This window comes from Pyricularia oryzae, chromosome 2, assembly GCF_000002495.2.
Source record: "Pyricularia oryzae 70-15 chromosome 2, whole genome shotgun sequence".
Lineage (NCBI taxonomy): Eukaryota > Fungi > Ascomycota > Sordariomycetes > Magnaporthales > Pyriculariaceae > Pyricularia > Pyricularia oryzae.
In genome coordinates this window covers 3,566,833-3,590,989 of record NC_017850.1, presented here as the reverse complement: position 1 = coordinate 3,590,989, position 24,157 = coordinate 3,566,833, and the positions used below count along the sequence as shown (strand labels likewise).

Sequence of the window (24,157 nt, the reverse complement as noted above, 5' to 3'; positions counted from 1 at the left end):
ACATATCAAAAAGCGCACCAGGCACGATTTCGTAAGCGTCCCTCTTGCTCATTAATTACTTGCATCTTCGATATCAGGTTTTTCAATACTTACAAATTATCAGAATCAGAATCCCTTCGCAAATAACATATCCTATCGCTGCCAGAATTCTGATCCATAATCCCGAATTGGACAACAGAATGATAACGTGGCGACAAGTAAAAAAAGAATAAACATGGCTATTTCCCGCCATAACGAGTTAAGCGAGCTCACTCACTTGTACTCAATAGCCGCCTTCTTATCGTCCGAATAGCCCTTGATTGAGCTTGCGGAACTAGAAGTACCATTCCCCTCGCTGTCCTTGAGTCTCTTCTCCGGTGGCACTGGGACTACACCGCCATCTCCGCCACCAACTATAACATCCTTTCCGTTTGGTGCTTTACCTACGATCATGCCCTTGGCCACGTTCTTGACAAGGGCACGCCTCGACACTCCGGTGACGTCGATGTAGACCAGACCGACGTTCTTGACACCGGAGCCAAGGTTGCGCGACACATCGCCGGCCTCGGGACCCCACTTGTGCTCTACCACAGTCGTGGCGGCATTCGATGTCGACGTCAGCAGCGTCTTGCCCGCCTGCTCGATGCCATCGGCTACGGTCGAGAATGCCATCAAGCTCTTGTTCAACAAGCCAGGCTTGTAGCCATCGATGGGGTTGCCGTCCTTATCAAAGCCTTTACCACCACCCTTGTGTCCCTTTCGCGCGAGTGTTGCGCCCACATTTTGTGCGACCTTGCCGATTTGCCCTACCGTCTTGGTAGAAAGTCCGACTGCTCCTCCGGTGAAGGTGTTGATGCGTCGGATTCGCTCGTGGGTTGCTGGCTTAAAGGTCATGGGCTTACTGGCTGGTTTGCTCTTGGCGGTGATGGCGGTCGCCCCTGACTGCAGCATGCTTGATACCTTGTCCGAAGTGCCGACGATGAACCGGGACGCCATGGACGCATTGGATACCAGGAAGGACTTTTGGTAGGCAGGATGCATGAGCATCTCGACAGACTCTTTGGAAGCCGGTGCCACGGATATGTTCTGAGTCGAATCGGTTGGAAGTGTGATCTCGACGGGCTCTATCACAAGCAACGGATACTTTGGTGTTAGCAGCATCCTATTACAAAATGACATGCTTGAAAAGCTCGGTAAGTGTCTCTCACCTTTTGAGCCCGGCTGAAGAGCCTGATGCTCAATGACAGTCATTCCCTCTCCCAACTCCCCTATTACACTGCCATCCTCCTCGTCAATAAGGACAATCTGGCCCGTCTGCTGCTTGCTATGACTCCCGCGTGCATATGCCTCTCCAGGCTGGAAATCGTTTGGGTTGTATGGGGGCGGTTCCTGGGCAAGGGCAGCCTTGGACTTGGAAGAAGAGGGACCTGCCACACCGGTTTCCATAGACCTGGCAGCTGCCTTCTCGTCACCAAAGCCAGACTTCTCGCCCTTGGAAGAAGAAGATACGCCAAGCTTGGGCGGCGGCGCCCTCTCCAGGAAGGCTGTGCATTGCGCCAATATAGTCTCGAACGTATCTACATCCTCCTGTATGTGCCTCCGGCTCCCGAGCTCAGGGAACTCGATGCGGGTAAAGGCACCGCTGTCGCGTCCGAGATCCCAACGTGGAATGAGGTAGCTTCGTGGAGGCTGGTGGTATATCTGGGTAGTCGCTGGGAGGGGGAGGTCTAGCTCGGGTGGGAGGTGGAGGTGAAGGTAGAAGTCCTCCTCAGACTTTCCGGACTTGGGATCAACAGACCGATCGGCGAACGGGGACGAAGTCGGGACCATAAGGAGGGAAAGAGTCTGTGGCCCGGCGGGCGTGAGAGTCTCCTCGCTCCCATTTGTAATGTGGTACGCCGAGATGCCATCTATGGCGTATAGTAGCTTTGGCTCCTGGGATGGTGCAAGTCTCGTAAGTATATGAGTCTACTGAAGGCATGATGTAACCAGATCGTCGGCGCAACAAGCAGGTGTCTGCACTTACGTTTGACGCCATTATGGGCTACAGCCAAAGCTAGGTCAAAATGGGCCGTTTGTGGTGCTTGCTGCTAGTGGTGGTTACTCGACTCGCGGTGTTTGTCTATCCGCGCCTGTGCTTGGTTTGAGTGAACCAAGGTATGCCGGAGTGTTGCACAGGTGGTAAAATGGCGTGGGTAGTAGGGGACCTCCTGGTCGTGCGCCAAATTGAGAGGGGGGAATGAAAGAATGATGGGAGGGGCTCAAGAATGTCGCAAGTTTGATCGGTCAAACCGATCAAGCAATCCTAGACTTATGCGGTACGAGCGAGAAATGGCAGACGAAGAAGCAATGCACTGGGCCCCGGTTGAGTTCAAAATGTTATGAATGCGTATTCCAAATATAGGACCAAAAGGCACAAGTCCTTCTGCCAACAGCGCACATTTGGTCGCGACGCCGGCGGCCCCCGGCGCTTAAAGATGTCCATTGTGTGGAGCGAAAGTCGTGAGGCCTCTGGACGAAGCAGCGACGTCATTGGTTTTTGTCAAATGGTTCGGGTCAGTTCCCCGCGCCACCCACCCCCCAGCTAAAAACCCACCAGCAAGCCAAATTGAAACCACAACGTACCAGTAGTATAGCCCCTGTGAGATGAGATGGATGACAATCAGTTTGTGTGATGGGAGGGAATTAAGAAAACTGGCTTTTGAAATGCGGTTACTACTACCTTGCATAGTATACGTAGTTGGCGCCACGAAACGAATCTGAGTCTGCCAAGGCAGGGGGGTTGCCACAATTCTTCCTTTGTAAATCTGGCGTCTTAAAAGCTTGTCATCGGTAATACCTACTTTATTTACTAAGGTACTTAGGTACCTAGGTACCTACCTACCTAGTCCTGGGTACGGTACGCAAATTTTGCCCCCAAAAAGCCCTGTCTTTTCTATTTACAGACGAGATGACGATTAAGGGGTGAACGTAAGCAAAGCGCAACTGCCGTCGTGTCTTTGCCACGAGCAGTCTAGTTAAGGTCTTGGCAAGTTTGCACGAAAATTATGTTATATTTCCCGTCTCAAAGCCCTCGGTGTCTGCCACGCCGGTCCATTGTGCGCATGAACATAATGACTTTTACGGATAGATATATTTAGGGGGGAATAAAAACCAAAGGTCGGAATCTCCAAATTTACCGGGTTGGGACATGGTATTACCCTTGTCGTGCGTGAGAAACAAAAAAGTACTGATTCTACACCAGAATTTGTCCCGAAATTGATAGTTAGATAGGTAGGTAGGTAGGTATATAAAGTGCAATTCTTATAAATAACAACCCTTCCTTTGCAGTCTTAATCACTCATAGGGTCTTTTACAAATTAAGCCATCATCTCATTTGCTTGGTTAAACCTTATCCACTCACTTCTCTCAATATGCTTGGAAAATCTTTTGTTTTTGGCTCCCTTGTGGCCTTTTCACTTTTAAACAACGTTGCGGCGACGACAACCGAAGAACTCTTTGTCATGGGACTTGGCACTACTATTCCTCCAAATGCGAGAAAGGGGAATGTGGGACTTGGGGACTACGGTGGCTTGAACCCTAATGCTGTTTCCCATCTACCCGAAAAAGACACAAAGGTTAAGTTGAGCGATCAACCAAACCGCCTTGTCAGCTATTACAAAAAAAAGGATCCGGATGCAACGTACTATGTTTATGGTATCGACAAAAACGAGGAAGCTCTCAAGTTTGCGCTCTGGGATATGATGAATGGTAAGGCGTTGAACGCACTCCCGGCTCATGGTGGCAATGAGGTACCACAGGAACAGCTTGACTATTCAGCGAAATATGTCGTGAAAAAAGCTCCCATACCTTGGCACATGATTAAGGGATGGTGGATAGCAGCGCCCGGCCACGATTCCACAGAATTCCACCCGAACCCGGGCTATTCCAAAGTCCCTTCTGCTTCGCTTATGAGGAAACTCAAGTTCTGGCGAGCCTGAACAGGGCACCATGTGTCGGGTAGCAGCAAGTCTAAGACACACGTGGACCTTGCCTGAGGTTCAAAATCTGTTGCATTCAACTTCAACCTCTGGTTTGTGTAAAAACAAAATGCAACACCAATGAGCAAGATCCGTCAAGGACTGGGCTAGGTTAATTTGCGGATATGATTTTAGTTAGTCCATAATGAAGAATAACTTTATAAATAGACAATAACCACCCGCGGCTGCAGGCAGAGCAACACACGTCAGTTGCCAGGGACGCAACGAAGCAAAACCGTCTCAGAGCCTTTTCTGCATAAGTACAGTATCCAACATGTTGACCTCGCCAGTCATAATATCAGTCCACGGGTAGGCAGTCTTGCGGTGGTACGGCTTGTAGCCCTGCTTCAGATACCAGTCATGATTGGATTTCTGCGCCCCCGCCAATATCAGGAGTCAGTGAATGCGATTTGAGGAGAAGCTCGGAGCGGAATACATGTATCCCAGAACAAGCCTCATTTGGGACTGTGAGGGCTTCCTCGAAAACTCACAGTTGGCGCGGGATTTCCAAAATGGGTGTAAAACGTCCTCACCAGCGCCGGAGCCATCGCGTGATCGGGGGCAATGGCATCCAGGGCGATGATGGTCCCGTTGACGGGCGGCGACGCCGCCAGTCGCTCGATTTCGGTCATGGCGAAATTGCCGATTCCGAGCCGCTGCATCACCCAAGATACATAAAAGGGGCCGACCCAGGTTACGACGTCGGTTGGGCCTGCAGGAGGTTGGGCTTGCTTCATCAAAACCACGTACTCGCTGTCAGGCTGGAGCCGACCGAGGCCGATGTGGCCGATAGGGATGAAGCTATCGTTGGACGGCGTGCGCTCTTGACCCCATATCTGAGCGGCTGTGTCCTGGATTGGAGTTGCTTGCTTTCGTTTTCATCACGTGTTAGAGGCAAACAAGCATAGTCAAATATACACGGAAGCATGACCCAAGGGCTGTGTCCACTCACGTTCGGGTATCGGTCGCAGTGGGTTTTGATCAGGTCGTCCTTCTCAGGCGTGTTGTCGTTTAGCACAAGCCAGTACATGACCAAATTTCCCTGGGCAGAGAGGCTTTTCCACCTCTCGATGCCCTCTTTGGCCCAGCCACAGGTCACTCGCTGGTTATACAGCAATTCCGTATGTGCATTGGAGGTTAGATCGCATGGGACCAAGTAGACCTTAGGCGGAAGGGGTTCTGCGGGTGACATTTGTGGGATATGTGATTCGTCTGGGATGAGTGGGTGAGTTGGTTAAGTTGTGTTGTTGTTTGTTGGTACTACTTTCGATGCTTTGAAAATGCCGTGGGCGGGGGGTTTATATAACAGACACGCTGCTATACTAGCGTCGCAGTATTATGGATACCTTATTTACCTGCAGTGCTAGGTATGATAAAAAAGACAGCTCTCAAATATCTTCTTAGGCACGTAGGCATATCTCGTGACGGATAAAGTTCCCAGGACAGATATGGCAGGTGCCCAGGGATGTAAATGGGTACCTACCAGGTATCTATCTACATTATCCACCTTCTACGCCGTCACACCCTTGCCTTGCGTGTTCGGGAATGTGTTGACCCTAAAATCGTTAGCATTTGATCATGCTTCGATTCTCTCCAGTGGGACTCAAGATGTGTCGCATAACGCCCTTGAAATTTAATGAAGCCACAAGGTATGTTGGTCGAGTGAAAAACCCCGAGTAAAATTGTCTCTACGAAGTATATAATATAAGCTTATACTTCGCGCCATTCCGCAGAGACGGAAGAAACTTTAGTTCGGCCGGACCACTACTAGAGATATTCTCAAGCGCATTTATCATTGGCTGGCCTGATCTTTAGTTTCCCCACGATTCTCCGGAGCTTCTGCACCGCCGATGAATCAATTCTTTGCTGCCTGATCCAAGATATGGTTGTGACTGAGCTATGGCGCATCAACTTGCGCCCTTCCCGGTTCATAATTTGCCGAGCGCTTGTGGGATGAAAGCTGATAACCCTTGTGAGAAAAGGGCGTGCAGAAGGGCGTAGCAAAAGGAAGGGCGTAGGTGACATAAATTGCGGGCCGTGGGCGGCAGGGGCGGGAAAATGATAGGTCACGTGTAACTTCCCTCCTTTTATTCTTCACCCTGCCCTTTAATTCATTGCCGTTGCACTGTAACTGTACCAGATCCCTCAAATAGCGCTGGCGGCTAATTAAGCGAGAGCACAAGGCAAAGACCTCAGACAAAGGGCCCCAAACTGTGGCCGCCAAAGGGTTGTTTTGCAGGGTCATCGTAGGCCAACAATTTTCCCCAAGTTTACCGGAACCGATCTTTCCTGTTTTGTTATGTCCTCGCTTCTGCAAGTTAAGTTCCATGCGGCTCCGGAGAGCCTCAATGGGAGTTGAATGGGACGAGAAAGCTCCAGACTGCAAGCTGGAGGTCCGCTCCTATTGTGTCTATTGTCTCCATTGTCCACCTATTGTACCTCCTTCCTTTGTTCACCTTCCGCAAAATGCATCCACAGCGCCCTCTGTTCTTGCGTAGGACATGGCTGGCTTTTAGCGAAGCCAAAGTGATAAAATGATATCGGAATTTATGAACAGAAGAATCAAGACGGTGCCGGCGACACCGGTGTTTTCATGCTTCATTCCCCACAATATCACCACTCACTTGACGTCCGTTTCTCGATCTACTCACATTTCCCCTCCACGATGATTTCTTAACATCGTGTAATATTTCTCTATCAGCTGCTTCTTGTTTTGCTCTCTGGGCTGGCCCCTTAATTTCAACAGTGATCAAGAATTCGGACTTGACTACAGTTCTTTACTCTCCCAGCTTAGCTTCTTGGACACTACCTGTCAGTATGAGGCCGCTTACGACAATATTACTTACAACAGCACATCTGCTCTTTGGCCAGGTGCCAACTTCATCAGCAGCATGGCTGGAACCAAGACATCACTTCACAAACCGCGGAGGTTATGCAAAGATGGGGAGTGGGATCAAGGTGGTGGTGCATCCTCACCCGCAGCTGGTCGGCAGTAGCACATTTGATCAGCTTCTTGATCATCACAATCCCTCCAAGGGCACCTTCAAGCAGCGTTACTTCTGGGATGCTTCGAGTTGGGCCGGTCCTGGCTCGCCTGTTTTTCTTTTCAACCCGGGTGAGGATGCTGCAGACGGCTATGTTGGATATCTCGACAACCACACGCTTCCTGGGCTGTACGCCGATACCTTCCAGGGGGCTGTCATAGTGATAGAACGTGGGTGCGCCGTCTGCAATCACCAGACAACATGGTCATCCTTTAACCGCTGACTTTGACCGTTTCTTTGAACCTCCAATAGACCGCTACTGGGGCAAGAGCATACCCTTCGACATCCTGACAGCCGAAACTCTCCAGTACCTGGACGTACCCCAAAGCATCATGGACATGACGCACTTTGCCAAGACGGTGCAGCTGAGCTTTGACAGCTCCGGCGATGGGGGTGCCAACGCAGAAAAGGCCCCCTGGGTGCTGATCGGCGGCTCGTACTCGGGCGCCCTGGCGGCGTGGACGCAAAAGCTCAGCCCGGGCGTGTTTTGGGCTTACCACGCCACCTCGGCCGTCATCGAGGCCGTGCACGACTTCCACACCTACTTTGCGCCCATCGAGGCCGCCCTCCCGCGCAACTGTAGCGCCGACGTCCGTGCCGTCGTCGCCCACGTCGACCGTGTGCTCGACTCGCGCAACTCGACGGCCGTGCGGCGGCTGAAGCGCATGTTTGGGCTCGAGCACCTAGGCCACGACGACTTTGCTGAGCAGATCACCACGCCCATCTGGAAGTGGCAGGGTGACCACCGTGCCGTCTTTGACTTTTGCGACTACATGCAGACGGATGATGGGAGTATCAAGAATGTGAACCTGACCAGCGACAGGGGCCTTGGTCTGGAGAAGGCGCTGCCGTTGTATGCCAAGTTCGTCAACGCTACGCAAGGGGAGGTTTGCCGGCAGTTTAACTGCGACTCGCACAGTAATGCGCGAGGATTCAACACGCCAATGGACCTCTCTGGTAGGAGGCAATGGGACTGGATGTTATGCGTAAGTTGCTGTTCCGCTAGTCAAAGACTTGCAACCCCCCTCAAATTCTAACGAGAGGACAAATCTACAGCACAACCCTTTCGGCTGGTGGCAGGTCGGCCCGCCCAAGTCGGACGGCACCAACATCGTCTCGTCGCACTTGCGACCCGAACACTTCTCGCGGCAGTGTGCCCTCATGTTCCCCACGACCGGCGGCTTCAACATTGGCTCAGTCCGGGGCTTCACCGAGTCGATGCTGAACGCGTGGACGGCCGGCTGGGACGCCGAATTTGAGCGCGTCATCTTTTGCAATGGCGGTGACGACCCCTGGAACAGCGCCACCGTCACCTCCAAGTTCCGGCCGGGCGGCCCGCGCCGGTCCACAGACAAGGCTCCCGTGTTTGTGATTCCCGGAGGAATCCACGTGCCGGATTTGGTCGTCGACGACACGCCCTCGGAGAGTCTGGTCGTGTCCCAGGAGATTGAGGTCATGGGGAGGTGGTTGGCGGAGTGGACCGAGGAGCATAGCAGGGGCCCTGTAGGTTGAAGACTACTGACAGGTACAGGATTTAATTTCATCTATAGCAATACGTCCTGCATGCTCAGGGTCTTCTGCTCATAACCTAGCTACTTACCCACCTCCATATAGACACTGTCTTTGCGACGCTTGACGTTAAATGTCATTTAAATAAAAAAATATGGAATTCAAATTGACAGTACGCCCGTTTGATATCGAACAATATGAGTGGTGCGTTCATCCGTTGTATTTGTTGAATATAACCAAAAAAAAAGAAGACAATGAAATCTATCTGTATGTGTATATGTAAACGCTTATATGAACAAGTCTTATCACTGTTCCAAATCTGCTCCATCAGAGCGCTAAATCTCAATCATCATAAAGTTCCCCTGTAAATCATGCTGTTGTGTTGTTGGAAATCCAAATCTTTCTTTCGTGAGTCCCTTTCTGGGTTCTCACCAACTGCCCAGCACGGGGAAGATCCTTAAAGAGACTCTTGTTTATCCCAAACAAGTAAGATCACGATGTATATCACCAAGTATCGGGCCCAAAGCGACCACCTTCGGGCACGCTCATGTATGCGCAAGCCTGCCAATCGCATCCCTGCTTGTATACCTCTGTACCCCACCAGCTGAACCCGTCCATAACACCCGGGTAAATGAAGGTGAAGAAGACGACGACGATTCCTGACGCGAGCGCCGAGTCGAGCGCCGCGCTGAGCGTCATGCTATACTTTGCCCACCAAGCTGTGGCGCGGTTCTTGAGCAGGGAGTTGAACAGGTAGCACACGAGGGCCCACACGGAAAAGTTCAGTCCTGTCGCAGGCGGGATCCAACTCAACGAGCCAAAGAGGACCGGCAAGTTGATCTTGCGGATAATGCTATCCTTCTTTCCCTTGCTGATGTACCACAGCGGTATGGGTGCTATCGCCCCAACGAGGAAGCACCAAACCAGTGGCCTGTACGTTGCACCACGACCAAAGAATTCGGACGGTCCTACCACGCCCCACAAGATGGAGCCATTGAAGTGCACCCGAGCGATTGGACACGTGAACCCGTTGATGGCCTGGGGCGTACATATACCTGGGATGTTGCGGAACATCCAGTTGAGAACGGCTATCTGCGTTAAGGATGACACGACCGTTGCCACCATCTGCACCATGAAAAGGATGCGAGGCGGGATCTTCATGTAGTGGCCGAGTTTCAGATCCGCCGCAAATTTGATGCCTTGCGAGGATGAAATATAACCATACGTTACAAATACCATGTTTGCCACAGGCCGACCTGGAAATATGGCTCCACAGACGAGCTGGCAAATCAGATAGATGCTGGTATGTTGGTTGGTAACTGCCATGACAATCCCGATAGGGATAAATAGGATGCTGCAAATTCCCAGGGCCAGCAGGAGGCCGTACCAGGGCAGATGAATAGGATAGCTACAGAAAATAGAGTTAAACACGCCGTATACATGAAATAAAAAAGGATATTTTGGGAAACGGAGTACTCACTACTCGACGACAAATATGCCGATAGCCGTCATCGAAACAAATGTCATCAAGTACCAATGCATCGGGGCATCCTTGTACCGCTTCATCAGCCTATTGTGGACATCCTCGCGACTCATAATGTCTTCAAAAAATGCAGAGCTTGTTGAGGCCTCACGCCGAGCCTGCGCACCGTTCGTATTCGATCGTCCGTAATCATCGCTCGAAGTCGCAACTGGCTGATAGGTTGCGACCTTTCCTTCTTGTCGTGCCTCTTGCAAAGACTTGGTCCATTGCGTCCAGATGTCACGGCCGTGCCAGCATGCCGTGTGCGTCAACAAGGCAGCTAGCCCTGCAAACTGTACTCCATAGCTAAGCACATAGGTAATTGGCAGAAATACCCGACTGTAGTTCTTGTATGCCTCGGCATCGAAGATGAAATCCTTAGTTAAGATCTTACTGACGTCGTAAACTTTGCCAGTGTTGTCAAAGACTGCAGCAGAGAGGATAGGCATGTATGATGAGTACATCCAGTTGCTGTAGTAGGCCAATGGTGCCAAGATCCACATGACAATGACCAGGCCACCGACGACATTCATGGCGGCCCAGAATGGAGTGAGCAGAGGCGAGCCGATATATGCCACCTGGGCCCAGTCAAAGGTGAGGGGGAAGAGACCTAGACCGGACACGACACCAAAGAGGTTCGCCACGACGACGTTCTTCGGGGCGAACCACGTGATAACGTTGAAGTAGCTCAGAGCGGGAAAAAGTAGGCCTGGCAAGAAGTAGAAAAGGAATGCGCTAATGAACACAACATAAAAGAAGTTCCATCGGCTGATTTTCCAGCCGTTTGCTGGCTTGTTCTCCTCTTTGTGCAGTGTTGTAAACATGGCAGCTGACATCAACGTCGACGGCCAAATCATGCCGCTCGGGCGCACCAGAAAGCGCCTGGTCAATCCGGCGAATGTATAGCCGAGGATTTGCGTCGAAAGTGTAAGGAGCAGCTGGTAGGTGATGCTGGCGTCCTGCTTGTAGAACTGCGTCTGCTCGACAATGACATCAGTTGCAAAGGCGAAACCGAAAGAGACATTGCTGCTGACATAGACACAGCTGTGCTCCTTTTCGTTCCAACGACCTTGTGCTAGCCATAGTCGCAGGCGCTGGAGTTTGCTCCTCTCATGAGTCTCATCCCATTGGCCAGGAACTTGCACACCTTCAACAAATTCCTCGTCAGGGTCACCTTTGCGCTTGAGTAGGTAATCCCATGCTAACCCAAGGGGGTGGACAAGAAGTAGCGCTATAACGGGCGTGATGGACACGCTGGGGTATCTCAAAGAAAAGAAGAGATTTGTAGACGATCCGAGAATCGAGAAAAGGACAGACAATGCCCACATACGAGGCGTGTTGATGGATAGTGAAGTATTGTCAACAGGCGAAACCGAGGCTCTGACTTGCGGATATGGCGAGTTGTCTGGGGGGTTATTCTCATCCTCGATGGCTTCCGGTGAGATACCACCGTCGCTGCTGCTATCGTCGCCATGTTTGGGATCATCGAGGGCACCGCCCTCCGTGACACCGAAGCGACCCTCCAGGCCACCAAGAACAGATGATGCCCCTAGCTCTTCTCCCGAGCGCCTGCTCTTAACATTGATGTCCTCCGACTTGCGGCGCCGGCTCGAGTTCTGTGAGGCTATTCGCGCAAGCTCATCTGCATCTATTGTTGTTCCCGTCGAGAAGTGTCCATTTGCTCCGGGCGGCTTCACATGGTCGAGGGACACAGCACCATATGATGGCGCACTCCGAAACTCATCCGAGTCGCGGAGAGCAGGGGTAGCTTTCCTCATCGGGTTGGTTGTAGCTTCGTCGTCGAGACCCGTCGTGGATTGGATGTCAGCGTCCGTCTGAACCGGCACGTCGTTCTTCTCCTGCCGGGACGCAGCGGCGTTGACATGTGAGGCGATGGAGGAGGATGAGGAAGAGCTGGGCTGCCTGCCGGCTGAGGGGGCACCGAAAGCCTGCCGAGTGTTAAAGGATGGCGACAGGGAGGGCTGCTGGGGAGATGGGTCGAGGGCACTGTGCCCATCGGCAGTGGTGTCGAAGAGGGGCCCTCGGATAGATGTGGATGCTGCGATGGCGCGAGGAGCAGCGGATGGGCTGAGCTCGGCGCGCGTGGGGCGACGAGTGTTAGGCGCTAGGTTGCGAAGCGGGAAGGATTGTTGTTGGTTGTCCTGGATGTCAGCAGGGTCTTCTGGCTCGGCGGCTGAATCGGGTGCGTGCTGGATCGGCTGCATAGGCACAGCCTGGTGCCTTGTTTGAGGTCGATCGCGATGAAAGGAGACCGCTCTCGCTGAGCCATCCAGCGGGTCAGCGCTCAAAACTACGTGGCATACTTTGGAGACGAGGCACAGAAATGGGTACAAGAATGGATAATCGGCGATGGGGGTTTATGCACACAAACCTGGTTGCCTTCGGCCAAGGGTTGCAGCGCGCTGGTGCCCTTGTCCGGTAAGAGTGACGCAAAAAACGTCTCTGTAGGGAGAACGGGCGTGGGCGGGGTCCGCAAGAGCACTGTCTCATCGAATGCGGGCAAGAAAACGGGACCCTCTTCATGACCCGCGAGTGAATCACACACAGGGGCAGGGGAAGCAAAAAGCCCGCTACGTCGGTGGACAACTTTTGACATGTCAGTCTTGGTGTTGACACTGTGCTGGGCGTTTACCACGTATCCAGCAAGGCTTACAGTACATGGGTTAGGTCGGTCCACTTTGCTCTGTGACACGTATGTATGGTCACCTAATCCAGGATTCCGACTTACGCTGTATTGATGTTTCGATTTGATGGAATTATCTGTGGAGTGACTGGGCGGGTGATGCATGCGATTGGTGAACTTGCGCGTTGTGTGGTGCAGAATGACTGGGCAAGTCTAACTTTCTTACTACTTGCGGACTGGGGTACTTGGGTAAAATGTCGAGTGATCCTGTCATCTCAGGTTATTTCCGCCAAAAGCCTCAAGTCTACTGCACGCTAGGCCAGGTGATGCGTGAGGGACGTTACTTTTTACTTTGGGTCTCGTCGTTGGAGCCTGACGGCGCTGCAACAGGCACAGCACGTTACTTTATTACCTGCGGGATTAGCGGCACTGCAGAATCCCGCGGCCGCCGACGCACGGCCAATGCAGGCCGAGCTTTTCAGTGTCCCCGCCGTCAGAAGGTTTGACTGGCACGTGTGTTACACGGACCAAGAAACCTGGCCAAGGACCAGGCAGGTGTCTACTTGATCTGATAAGATTGAATCGATTAATCGTTTTGAAATCAATCCAAAAACGGGTTGTCATTTAGCAACCTAGGGTCCACATGTACGGGAACAGTGAGGAGAAATGACGACGGCACAGTGTCACGCACGCGTATCAAAGCTTGTGTTTACGGTAGTTTGGCAAATAACCTAGAGCTAGAGGCCCACCTCCGAGATCGCAACATACTACTACAGTACGTAGAAAAGAAAATCCCGTCGATCCTAACAAATCCCCCTAGGACGAGTTGACTGCCGACAGCTAAGATCCTCAACTTGGAAACCTGCCTAGGATACCTTGGTGATAGCGGCTTCCGCCTGGAGATGACATTGGACGCAGACGCCGAGATGTCTCTTACCGCCGCCAAACAGCAGCTGCGGTCGCTGATGAAGAAGCGGCTGGCAGCAGTAAACCGCGATAATGCCCTGGCGCAAAGTATGATTACCACGCATCCATGACTTGGCCCGTAGACCACATGACTTCACCTGCCTTTTCAGTCCATCGTCGGTTGAGTATTTGCAGGGGGCTAAAATAAAACATGTGCCAGGCAGAACCATCATGGGCAGTCTCCTGACTTGGGCCCCGTACATGAACGCCAAGCGCATTAGTGTCTTCCTCTCTATGCCTTCGGGCGAGGTCCAGACTGATGCTATTGTACGGCATGCTCTGAGCACAGGCAAGGACGTCTACATTCCTTATCTTCACAAGTCGCCGCTCAACACGCCTGACACGCCATCTCGGGTAATGGATATGGTCCGGCTGAGGGACTTGGGTGACTACGAATCTCTGAAGCCGGACAAGTGGGGCATACCAAGTGTCGACCCTTCGACTGTGCACGAGCGGCAGAGAATCCTGGGCGGACCCGACGCTCATCACTCGGAGCGTTCAACCCTGGATCTCATGCTGATGCCCGGGGTAGCTTTTGACATTGATCCTGCAAGCGGCCTCGTGCGCCGTTGCGGTCACGGCAAAGGCTTTTACGACCTTTTTGTGCATCGCTATGCCTCTAAAATCACAGGACCAGGAGATCGAGAGTCAAGTTCCATTTTACTGGTTGGCCTGGCGCTCACCGAGCAGTTCCTGGCATCGCAACCCGATATGGCTGTGCCGATGGGACCTCTGGACCGCCGCCTTGACGGCCTCATCCTAGGTAACGGCGAAACAAAGTCATCCAAGTTAGACCAACAGGACCGATAACGCCAAATATCATAAATCTTTATAGCCGGCCTTTCCAGATCCCATTTGAATCCACTCGTCTAAGCAGGCCCTGCCGGTGCAGGCCTGCCATAGCCCCAATCGTAATGCGCCATCCCAAGGCCAGCAGCCATACTGGGCCCATGAGGCCCCTGACCCTCCGTTCTGCCCTCCTCGGCCTGCTGTTCGCAGTCGCCTCTATTGTAAGCTTTGGATCAGGGAAACATTGTCACCCTTCAGAAGGATTTGGCCTATGATGAACGTTAGTATTGACGACCACGTCCAAAAAAGATTCTGGTAACATGATATGTGCTTTTCTTACCCAACGGCCTCCTCTTCTCCTCTGTGTTGTCTTTGGTAATCTGTTTCACTTCAATCGCATCGTCGATCACAAGGTTCATGAACTCGTCAAATCCCTATTCCCATGGTAGCCATGAAAGTTCGTCAGCCTCTCCGGTCGGTAAACAGACCCGAGACTTTGCAACATACCCTAATCTTGCCCTCAATTCTTATGCCCAACTGCTCATAAAGCCAAATCGAAACAGTGGCATGAGACTGGAGCAGCTTAAAAATGCAGTTGATAGGCGGAAGAAGAATCTTGCGGCCGCCGCCGCCTCCCCGACCAGTCATTGTGGTATAGCTTAGGAGCTCTTTGGACCGGGCACCTCGTTGTGATTTGCGCGGTTACTGCTGAGCTGTGAGCACGGCGGTTGTCGATGTCGCGTTGTCTAGGAGTACTCGGCGGTGTGCTACGGTAACGTAGTTGTGGTTTTCCGTGGGCGCAAGTCGAAAGGCGCAAGAGGAGCAAAATGCTGATACCGACTATCAATCAGACGAATAAAGCTGCTTTGGCGGTGCGGTGCGGTGCACGCTTGCTTGCCGGGATTCTACCTTATGGTCAGTGCACGGCGCGTTTGTCAATTCTTTGATGCTTCGCTTTGAGTGGCCCGACTGGCCAAGGACCCCACCAAAAAATTGAGCCCCGCGTCAAGCCACTGGCAGCATGCCACAATTGACACATGTGGTGCGGGACTGCCCCTTGCTGTCCGTTCGCGGGTTGCTGTCTGGCGGCGTGTTCTCCATGTTCATGCCTAGCAGCCTGGGCTGGTTGACGTTGTGACGCAAGTCCACTTTTCGGGAGTAATATCAATTTCTTTGTTTGTTCCGTACGCCATACATGTGCACTTACTTCACTTACCACGCTCCCTATCATTAATTCCCTATCCACGAAGAGCACACCAGCTACCTATTTTCGCGGCGTCGCAGGCTGTCGTGCTATCCTTTAAAAACCGCTTTCTCTTGATCTTGCCCGCTAGACGGAACCGCGACATCCGCTTGGCCGCCTTAATTAAAACCCCACTAACTGCGAAGTCGCCAGTCACTACACATACACCTCAACACCAAACGGTCCTGGTTTTCAACCCGCGGGAGTCTCCCGCACTGCGCTCACTACAATGGCTACTCCCGGCGCTCAGGATGTCTTCACGCCGGATAACATTCTCCAGGCAATGTTGACGATGCGCAGCCCTGACCGGGAGAAAAAGAAGGTGGCGATGGAGTACCTGGACAAGTTTCAGAAATCGGTTCGTTGCTATTACAGCCCTTCTAGTAGGCAGCAAACTAACAGTGTTGTTTTCGCATGCAGATGGATGCTTGGAACGTTACCATCGGCATCCTCCAGTCGAGTACCGATGCCGAAGCCCTGAACTTTGCTGCCATCACTCTTAAGGGAAAGGTAGGTTTGCCGCGTGGAACTCAAAATGCGTTTGATCGTCAACTCTAACAACCACTCAGATCACCTACGATCTTTCTACACAGGTCGCCGAGGGCGACCTTCCAGCTTTGAGGGGCCAGATTCTATTACTTCTCAAAAAATTTGCGCCCGGTCCCAAGCCCGTCAGGGTCCAACTATGCGTCTGTTTGGCTATTTTGGCGATCCACATGAAGGATTGGAAGGATGTGTTACAGGACGTTGGCATGGCCCTCGGGAACGACCCGCAGAGCCACGCCTGTGTTCTAGACTTTCTGAAAGTGCTGCCGGAGGAGGTCACCGAAGGCCGCAAAATCACCCTGTCTGTACGTGGAACGCGAGAAAATACCGACCTGATACACTTCGGCTCCGACGCGGCGCATCGCCCTCGTCCGATCTTTGCGCAGACGGATGTCTAATACAAATATCAACAGGAAGAGGAGCTGGCTCAGAGGACAACCGAGCTGCTAGGCAACAACGCTCAGCGCGTTGTGCAGATGCTCATCGACTATGCGACGTCATCAGGTACGCCACCATTGATTCTCGCCTTGGTACCGAGTTGTGAGGCTCGAAGTATTCTTGATCCTAACATGACATTATAGCGGAGGCGGAGCAAAATCCTCAATTGATGGAGTGTATCACATCTTGGCTCAAGGAGGTTCCTGTCAACGTCGTCGTGAAGACTCCACTTCTTGACGTTGTGCTCAAGGCCGTCCATAATGAGCAATCTACGGAACCGGCCGCAGAATGCCTCAGCACCATCTGCAGGGAAACCCGCGATATCGATGACAATGCCGAGACGATACAGATCTTGCTTCCGAAACTCACAGCACTCCAGCCCCTGATCGAGAAGGCAGTCTCGAACGAAGATACAGAGTCGTACAAGGCCCTGACGAAGCTGTTTGCCGACGCGGGCGATGCGTGGGTTATCGCAATTGCTCGCGAGCCGCAAACTTTCATGCCGCTCGTCCAGATCCTTCTCGAGTGTTGCGCCAGGGACAAAGAAAGAGACGTCGTTGAGTATACCTTCAACTTTTGGTATGAACTTAAGCAGTACATCACACTAGAGAGGTACACTGCGGCCCTGAATCACCTCAGGCCAATTTACTCTGCGCTCGTCGATGTTCTTCTTAAGCACCTACAGTTCCCTCAATCGGAAACCGGCAACGAACTTGACCTTTTCGACGGCGACCGTGAAGTCGAAGAAAAGTTCCGCGAGTTTCGCCATCGCATGGGTGACACGCTGAAAGACTCTTGCGAAGTTTTGGGTGTCAAGGTGTGCCTCACCAAGGTTCTGGACGCGATCAAGCTGTGGAGCAGCAACTATGGCAGCACAGTGAACGGCACAAACGTGCCGCATTGGCAAGAGCTGGAGGCGCCGCTCTTCGCCATGCGTGCTATGGGTGGAATGGTCCCTGAGAGCGAAACTGATGTCCTTCCAGAGCTCATGGCGCTACTCTTCCAAATTCCTGCTCACGAGAAGCTCCGTTTTGCTGCAATTATGGTCTTCTCCAGATACACTGAGTGGACAGCAGCACACAAGGAATTTCTGGAGCCACAGTTCAACTACATCGTCACGTCATTCTCGACCGATTCCAAGGAGATCATTCGGGCTGCTGCTCAGGCGATCAAATTTTTCTGCACAGATTGCAAGGACTTACTGAGTGACCAAGTCCTCCAGCTTCAGGCATTTTACGACCAAATTCTTGACAAGCTTCCTGAACTTAGCCAGGAGGAGATCACAGAAGGTGTGGCCAACGTAGTGGCAGCCCAAAAGACAGAGGACATTTACAATCTGCTCAAGCTTTACTGTGACCCTCTTATGGCTCGACTCATGGCCAAGGCTCAGAACGCTACCACTCAGGAGGGGAAGTTGGCAGTCGCAGGTATGTGATAGTTCTTGTTGTGATCGCGACTCGAATTTGGATTTTCGTACAGACGTTGTTTACTAACCATAACCAAACGCTACAGATCACCTTCAGCTCATCACCCTCTTTGTCCAGATCGTCAAGCCGTACGCGGCAGACGGGCAGGAGAATCCTGCGGTCAAGTACTGGCAGGAGAAGTTTAGCATCTTCTCGACAATCCTGGAGAACTCTCTCGACTTTGTACCGATATGCGAGAGGGTTTGCCGGTGCTGGCGTTTCATGGTCATCTCGTTCAGGACTTCAATGCTTCCAATCCTCCAGGAAGGACTGGCCGCAAGGTTGGTGGAGGGCTTCACGAGGTCCCGGCAGGGTTGCTTCCTGTGGGTGACCGGCGCCATTCTCCGTGAGTTCTCCGAGGACCGCGAGCACGTCTCAGATGCTGTCATGGACTGGATATACAGCTTCTTCGACACTCAGGCGAGGAATGTGCTTCAAGTCATGAATGGTCTTTCACCTGCCGAGGCACCAGATGTCCTTGAGGACTTCTTCCGCCTCCTAACAGATGCTCTCCTCTATCATCACCAGCGTTTGATCCCATCGGAGCTCTTCCCGGCAATTTTCGAAGCGGCTCTTACATCATTGACCCTGCAACAGCGGGAGCCGCTATCTGCGACGCTGCACTTCCTACGGGATCTGCTTACATATGGGGGTGACAACCCGGCAGTCTCTACCATACCACCTGGCGAGCCTTCACAGCACCTAAAGCATATTGTTCGCAACCAACTGCAAGCCCTTGGAGAAAAGCTTGTTGTGCGGGTGCTCAACGGAATGCTGCACACTTTTCCCCGCGACTGCTTTGCCGACGGAAGTGGTGTGCTACTTGCGATGTTCCAGGAGCTACCCACGCAAACAACAGCGTGGGTGGAACGGGCGATCAGCACCTTGCCTGCCGGCTCCGTCAGTCCAGCTGAAGCCACACGCATGATGACAAAGATTCAAGAGAAGCTCAGTGGCGAGGACCAGTCGCAAATGAGGCAAGTTCGCGCGCTGCTGCAAGATTTCACGGTCCAATACCGACGACGAAACATACAGCAACGTGATGGGCTGGGTGAGGTGGACGAGGTATTCAATTTCAGTGGATAAGGGCCCTGCCGTTGGTATCTTGTCAGAATGTGGCCCTTCAAGGCTATTTAAGCACAAGAGCTTCGCGACGACAGCAGAAGATATAATCGACCAAGTCAGCCTGAAGCTTCAAAACAAAATAGCTTGAACAGGGATGAATGATGAAGAGAGGATGAGGATTACTTAATGAGGCATAGAGCGACAGGAATGGGAAGCATCAAAAGAATACACACGTGCCGCATTCACTTGGGAGGGAAGTTAGACGGAGGTAACCAGCGCAGCGGAAGAGTGTATGCTCGGGGTAGTTGATGCGAGCAAATCTTGGCAGTTACTAAGAGGTGGAGAATATAGAAGTTGCTGGTACGGATATATGATGGGTTTGTCGATATTTCGAGTCGCTATGCGGGGTGATTGAGGGCAGATACATCGAGACAGGGCCCTAGGTCTGGCAGGTGAACAGGGAATAGTGAATTCCCATACTGTACCTGGGGTGGTGAGCAGTTAGAAACTGACTTCAGGAGCGATAACGGACTTCCAGCACGGCATCAGCTTGCGGGCACCAGATTGCGAGCATCATCAACATCGATACGATGCGGAACTAGAAGTCACGGTTGTTCTTGGACGAGCTAAAGGGAGCAGCGGAGCCCATTCAAGCTTTTCTGGGCGACACTACTTCGCCTTGAAAATGAAAGGAGCACGGAGAACACTTGGCCTGAATAATAAAGTACTTTTTGTTCGAAAGTTGAAGGATCAGGATGAACGCGGTTCACTTCCAGAACCGAAGTTCCACTCATCTAAAGAGAGGTATGCTTCAGCGAACTTGAACGCAGAATATTCTTCATGTGATGGAAAAAAAAAAAAAAAAAAAAGACCAGAAAAAGAAAAAGGAAAAAAAAAAAACCAGGTAGCCGCACTACTGCCGTCGAGGTTACCGCAGTCTGCAAAGTCCATGGTAGAAATAACCGTTTCTGAAACACTTAGGTAGGCAAATTGTGAGTATTCGTGGTCGATTTGAAAGTTCTGGTAATATGTAATAACAATCCAGGTATGTCGTTCAATTCTTCTCAGCAAGTAACGGTCCATTTAAGCAATGCCCCGCGATGCGACCCCTGTCACCACGTTGCGACGGAAGCTAATTGTCTGACGCGCGCGCGTCATGATTGTCCAATTGAGACGGAGCTCCAAACTTTTTTTTTGCCCACCTTCGCTTTGAACCCAGTCCGAACAAATAATATTCGACATACAGTCCCTCGCCCTCAGATTGCTCCCCACCAACTGAGCTTTCAGTAGCCTGATAGTCTGCACCTTGCCCTGCTCAGACTTTGATGCTACGCATACCTCGCGGAGGCTTCAGCAGTAATCTAGCAGAGCATGTGAAAGTCTCGTTTTCAAAGTCACAAACATTTCGACCCTTACACCATCTGCGTCACCCGCAGCTCTACCCCCTGACGCCCAGTGTCTCAATTCCCAAACCCTTTTTAATCCGCAGACCAATGACCACCACGCCGGCGGCGGCAGTAGCCGGGCTCTCGGCCGAGCCAGCCCAGGGACAGACTATAGAACACGACGGCAAGCGATACACGACCATCAGAGAGGGGCTCGCGTACATCTTAGTGCCCGAGGCGGCGGGCGATGAGTCAGGCGATGGCGCCAGCAAGAATCCCGACCGGGCAGCAACCTCGGGCGAGGGTGCGCCGCAGACGGTCTTTTACAACCCGATACAGCAGTTCAATCGCGACTTGAGCGTGCTGGCGATCAAGGCCTATGGCAAGGTCGTCATGGAGAAACGGATGAGGCTTGCGCAGCGGCGAATGGAGATGTTTGCGGATAAGAAGAGGAAGAGGCAGGAGAAGAGGGAGCACCGAGAGGAAGGGGAGAGGCCGCAAAAGGTTGCCAAAACTACGGATGAAGGAGCTGCTGCGCCGGTAGAGGCCGCGGACGCAAATTCTACGGCGGTGGCGGAGGAGGCCGGAGCATCTGTCACTGAGCAGGAGGCACAGGCAGAATCTGCAGCACCTGCTGATGTGACTCAGGACAAGATATCGGAGACACCGGTGAAGCTGCCAAACGATAAGACGCCACGTTTGAAGATCCTCGATGCGCTTTCGGCGACCGGGCTCAGGGCGTTGCGCTATGCCCACGAACTTCCCTTTCCGACCATGGTGACCTCTAATGATCTCCTCGCGGCTGCAGTTGATTCTATCAAGGTCAACGTGAAGCACAACAAGTTGGAAGACAGCATCCGCGTGAACCATGGCAACGCCCAAGGACACATGTATAGTGTCCATGCCGACGAACTGACCAGGAGCATGCTCGCGCCGTCTGGCAACAAACACCGGAGGCAAACACCTCAGGAACAGCTCAATAACTTGGGCGGCAAGTACGACGTAATTGATCTTGATCCGTACGGCACTGCGGCTACGTTCTTTGACTCTGCGGTGCAGGCGGTCCGGGACGACGGCGGCCTCCTGTGCGTCACCTGCACGGATCCTGGCGTGTGGGCCTCGAATGGCTACCCAGAAAAGGCATACGCGCTGTACGGCGGCATACCGATGAAGGGCTTCCACTGCCACGAGGCCGGCGTGCGTTTGATTCTTCATGGTCTCGCTTCATCAGCCGCTCGCTACGGTCTGGCGATCGAGCCGTTGCTGTCGCTCTCGATCGACTACTATGCGCGCGTTTTTGTGCGCGTCACCAAGTCCCCGGCCGCCGTCAAGTTCCAGGCGGGCAAGACCATGGTCGTCTACAACTGCGATGTCGGATGTGGAGCTTGGGAGACGCAGCTACTTTTGAGGAACAGGCCGATGCCCAACAAGAAGGGTGGCGGCATCTTTTATAAGCACGGCTTTGCACTGGGTCCTACGACAGACAAGGTCTGTGGACACTGCGGCACCAAGACGCACCTAGCTGGACCCATGTACGCCGGGAGGTTACACTCGCCCGAATTTATACAGTCGATTCTTGACGACCTGCCGAATGCATCAACCGAGGTTTATGGCACGACTGATCGCATCAAGGGGATGCTGACTACGGCGCTGGAGGAGATCATGGATCCCAGACCCGAGGACAGGGAAGCGATTCCCAAGAAACATATCCGACATGAGCAAGAGGTCGCAGAGGCCAACAAGTGCCAACAGGATGAGAAGACAAACGGCGAAAAGAGTGAGAAAAGCAATAAACAGGAAAGCAATGGCCCAGTCACCGCGCCAAAGCTCAGCAAAGAGGAGAGGCTGGCCGAGATTGAGCCGTACCCATTCTTCTGGAGCCCGTCCATGGTGGCCAAGGTGCTGCACTGCCAGACGCCCAACGAGGACGCCATCAGGGGTGCGCTTAAGGGCCTCGGGTACCGGGTGACGCGCAGCCATTGCAAGCCCGGCAGCGTCAAGACGGACGCGCCGTGGTCGGTGGTCTGGCAAGTGATGCGCGAGTGGGTGCGGCAGAAGTCTCCAATCCACGAGGGCAGCTTGAAGGAGGGCTCTCCGGGGTGGCACATCATGCATGGACTGCCGTCATCGGCCCAGGTAACTGCTGATGCCGGTGAGAAAATGGAAGGTGTTGAGGGAGAGCAGAAGCAGCCGGAGAAGAAGGAGGATGGTCAAGCGAGCAAGATCGAGGTGGTATTTGACGAGAATCTTGGTCGTGAGAGGAACAAGGAGAAGCTTACTAGATACCCGGTTCACCCGGAGAACTGGGGCCCGCGGAGCAGAGCTGTTGGGGAGTAGTAGGTGCTGGGGGCTTACCGAGTGGGGACTTTTGTCCTGGGTCAAATTGGGCAAGATGTAATGATGCAGGGAAGCTCGTTGGTTGAGGACGAGGAGGCATTAGCCCTCTATGGATGAGGTACGATAAAGCTTATTCTCGGGATTCAAGCTCGATTACCCGGCGTAGTAAATAAAATCACGACCGACATCCCTCTCAATTAGAAGACACAGATGTCCCACCCGGCTTCCCACTGTAGTTTCTCTGGGGGGCGGAATCCTTGAGCCCGGACGTTCTTGGGTTGGTGGAAATTCATTTTGAAAGGATCGGATGAGGGGCATGTTTACAACTCCTAACTCCTCCTCCCCCCCGAGGGCCTGGAATCCACTGGAGGCTAAACCTACCTGTGGTGGTCTCGGCGAGGAAACCCAGCTCGGGGCGGCCCGCAGTAAGCGGCGTAATCACGGTCCCATATGCTGTCCGAGGTGAGCATAATACGTCCTTTAGAGCCGCCGCAAGGGCTTGGTAGTTTGGCTTTCGGCCTCGGGACCGGATCGGATAGACAGCGGGGACGAGTGTGTATCGGATGGCATCCTAAAACATTCGGGGACTTGACATATTTGTCTCCTAGGCTACAGTGTCTTTGCCTTGGTGGCTGTCGACGTTTTGCATTATAAAGCGCTCTTAGATTTGCATTGTCTGTGATAGTTCACACTGCACAGATGTTATACTTGATTCAACGAAAAAGTAACTGGCAAGCAGGGTATTATCTCTACTAGAACTAGTTCTAGATAGAACTAGAATCTAGACTAGTTCTAGATAGTCTAGTTCTAGTCCTAGACCTAGATAGACCTAGAGTCTAGAACTGGCAAGACCCACAGCGTGCAATGTGCTCAGTATTGCTATACGTGGTTAAATTCTCACATGGTGGTAACGGAAAAACGCAATCCGTTGATGCAGCGATAATCAAGTGTTGGTTGGAAAATGGGACAGATACGGAAGCGATTATGTCAGATACATACGCGCATCGCAATTTCCAATTATTGGGTCGGGGATTCGTGCACCATTCGTTGATGTTGCGGCGGCGGAACGGTCGGAGGGGTAAGAATGGTCGCTGCAGTCCAAACCGTTAACGGCGCAGGTACTAATTTGGCACATGCAAGCTTGCTTACATACTTCCTACCGTACCTACCGGTCCGGTGTTGATAGGCATCCACCCAATGAGAGA

The 24,157-nt window shown here is 52.5% G+C and overlaps 9 protein-coding genes across 9 annotated transcripts; 5 read left to right on the top strand and 4 right to left on the bottom strand.

Moving 5' to 3' along the window:
* Positions 1-22: 22 nt before the first annotated feature.
* On the bottom strand, positions 23-2,442 carry MGG_01456 (uncharacterized protein). Its single transcript, XM_003714361.1, has 3 exons — positions 2,006-2,442; positions 1,188-1,914; positions 23-1,103 (listed from the first exon to the last, which is right to left on the bottom strand). The coding sequence occupies exons 1-3, from the start codon at positions 2,015-2,017 to the stop codon at positions 253-255; spliced, it is 1,590 nt and encodes a 529-aa protein (XP_003714409.1). The 5' UTR covers positions 2,018-2,442; the 3' UTR covers positions 23-252.
* An 825-nt stretch (positions 2,443-3,267) lies between these two features.
* On the top strand, positions 3,268-4,187 carry MGG_01455 (uncharacterized protein). The gene has a single exon (XM_003714360.1). The coding sequence runs from the start codon at positions 3,393-3,395 to the stop codon at positions 3,957-3,959; it is 567 nt and encodes a 188-aa protein (XP_003714408.1). The 5' UTR covers positions 3,268-3,392; the 3' UTR covers positions 3,960-4,187.
* On the bottom strand, positions 3,484-5,855 carry MGG_01454 (uncharacterized protein). The gene is made up of 4 exons (XM_003714359.1): positions 4,951-5,855; positions 4,490-4,867; positions 3,666-4,370; positions 3,484-3,575 (listed from the first exon to the last, which is right to left on the bottom strand). Exons 1-3 carry the CDS (start codon positions 5,188-5,190, stop codon positions 4,239-4,241), a joined length of 750 nt encoding a protein of 249 aa, XP_003714407.1. The 5' UTR covers positions 5,191-5,855; the 3' UTR covers positions 3,484-3,575; positions 3,666-4,238.
* A 269-nt stretch (positions 5,856-6,124) lies between these two features.
* MGG_01453 (uncharacterized protein) lies at positions 6,125-8,722 on the top strand. Its single transcript, XM_003714358.1, has 3 exons — positions 6,125-7,212; positions 7,295-8,028; positions 8,099-8,722. The coding sequence occupies exons 1-3, from the start codon at positions 6,816-6,818 to the stop codon at positions 8,552-8,554; spliced, it is 1,587 nt and encodes a 528-aa protein (XP_003714406.1). The 5' UTR covers positions 6,125-6,815; the 3' UTR covers positions 8,555-8,722.
* Positions 8,706-12,523, bottom strand: MGG_01452 (sexual differentiation process protein isp4). The gene is made up of 2 exons (XM_003714357.1): positions 10,032-12,523; positions 8,706-9,959 (listed from the first exon to the last, which is right to left on the bottom strand). The coding sequence occupies exons 1-2, from the start codon at positions 12,296-12,298 to the stop codon at positions 9,056-9,058; spliced, it is 3,171 nt and encodes a 1,056-aa protein (XP_003714405.1). The 5' UTR covers positions 12,299-12,523; the 3' UTR covers positions 8,706-9,055.
* A 1,120-nt stretch (positions 12,524-13,643) lies between these two features.
* Positions 13,644-14,493, top strand: MGG_14781 (uncharacterized protein; the record flags this gene model as incomplete). Its single annotated transcript, XM_003714356.1, has 2 exons — positions 13,644-13,731; positions 13,844-14,493. The coding sequence occupies 2 exons, from the start codon at positions 13,644-13,646 to the stop codon at positions 14,491-14,493; spliced, it is 738 nt and encodes a 245-aa protein (XP_003714404.1).
* Positions 14,325-15,398, bottom strand: MGG_01450 (sm snRNP core protein Sme1). The gene is made up of 3 exons (XM_003714355.1): positions 14,980-15,398; positions 14,813-14,906; positions 14,325-14,741 (listed from the first exon to the last, which is right to left on the bottom strand). The coding sequence occupies exons 1-3, from the start codon at positions 15,118-15,120 to the stop codon at positions 14,689-14,691; spliced, it is 288 nt and encodes a 95-aa protein (XP_003714403.1). The 5' UTR covers positions 15,121-15,398; the 3' UTR covers positions 14,325-14,688.
* A 546-nt stretch (positions 15,399-15,944) lies between these two features.
* Positions 15,945-19,251, top strand: MGG_01449 (karyopherin; the record flags this gene model as incomplete). Its single annotated transcript, XM_003714354.1, has 6 exons — positions 15,945-16,073; positions 16,136-16,225; positions 16,285-16,566; positions 16,675-16,765; positions 16,843-18,126; positions 18,212-19,251. The coding sequence occupies 6 exons, from the start codon at positions 15,945-15,947 to the stop codon at positions 19,249-19,251; spliced, it is 2,916 nt and encodes a 971-aa protein (XP_003714402.1).
* A 1,472-nt stretch (positions 19,252-20,723) lies between these two features.
* On the top strand, positions 20,724-22,952 carry MGG_01448 (N2,N2-dimethylguanosine tRNA methyltransferase; the record flags this gene model as incomplete). Its single annotated transcript, XM_003714353.1, has 2 exons — positions 20,724-22,392; positions 22,429-22,952. 2 exons carry the CDS (start codon positions 20,724-20,726, stop codon positions 22,950-22,952), a joined length of 2,193 nt encoding a protein of 730 aa, XP_003714401.1.
* Positions 22,953-24,157: the final 1,205 nt, after the last annotated feature.

Excerpts from the sequence above, each read along its gene's own strand:
- MGG_01456 (XM_003714361.1), bottom strand. Across the intron at positions 1,104-1,187 it reads TCTTCAGCCGGGCTCAAAAG|AGCCCGTCGAGATCACACTT; the intron begins GTGAGAGACACT and ends TGCTTGTGATAG.
- MGG_01455 (XM_003714360.1), top strand. The coding sequence starts at position 3,393 with ATGCTTGGAAAATCTTTTGTTTTTGGCTCCCTTGTGGCCTTTTCACTT.
- MGG_01454 (XM_003714359.1), bottom strand. The coding sequence starts at position 5,190 with ATGTCACCCGCAGAACCCCTTCCGCCTAAGGTCTACTTGGTCCCATGC. Across the intron at positions 4,868-4,950 it reads ACTGCGACCGATACCCGAAC|CAAGCAACTCCAATCCAGGA; the intron begins GTGAGTGGACAC and ends TGAAAACGAAAG. Across the intron at positions 4,371-4,489 it reads TTGGAAATCCCGCGCCAACT|AAATCCAATCATGACTGGTA; the intron begins GTGAGTTTTCGA and ends GCGGGGGCGCAG.
- MGG_01453 (XM_003714358.1), top strand. The coding sequence starts at position 6,816 with ATGAGGCCGCTTACGACAATATTACTTACAACAGCACATCTGCTCTTT. Across the intron at positions 7,213-7,294 it reads GGCTGTCATAGTGATAGAAC|ACCGCTACTGGGGCAAGAGC; the intron begins GTGGGTGCGCCG and ends AACCTCCAATAG. Across the intron at positions 8,029-8,098 it reads AATGGGACTGGATGTTATGC|CACAACCCTTTCGGCTGGTG; the intron begins GTAAGTTGCTGT and ends ACAAATCTACAG.
- MGG_01452 (XM_003714357.1), bottom strand. The coding sequence starts at position 12,298 with ATGCAGCCGATCCAGCACGCACCCGATTCAGCCGCCGAGCCAGAAGAC. Across the intron at positions 9,960-10,031 it reads GGCATATTTGTCGTCGAGTA|CTATCCTATTCATCTGCCCT; the intron begins GTGAGTACTCCG and ends TATTTTCTGTAG.
- MGG_01450 (XM_003714355.1), bottom strand. The coding sequence starts at position 15,120 with ATGACTGGTCGGGGAGGCGGCGGCGGCCGCAAGATTCTTCTTCCGCCT. Across the intron at positions 14,907-14,979 it reads GAATTGAGGGCAAGATTAGG|GGATTTGACGAGTTCATGAA; the intron begins GTATGTTGCAAA and ends CCATGGGAATAG. Across the intron at positions 14,742-14,812 it reads GGAGAAGAGGAGGCCGTTGG|GCCAAATCCTTCTGAAGGGT; the intron begins GTAAGAAAAGCA and ends CGTTCATCATAG.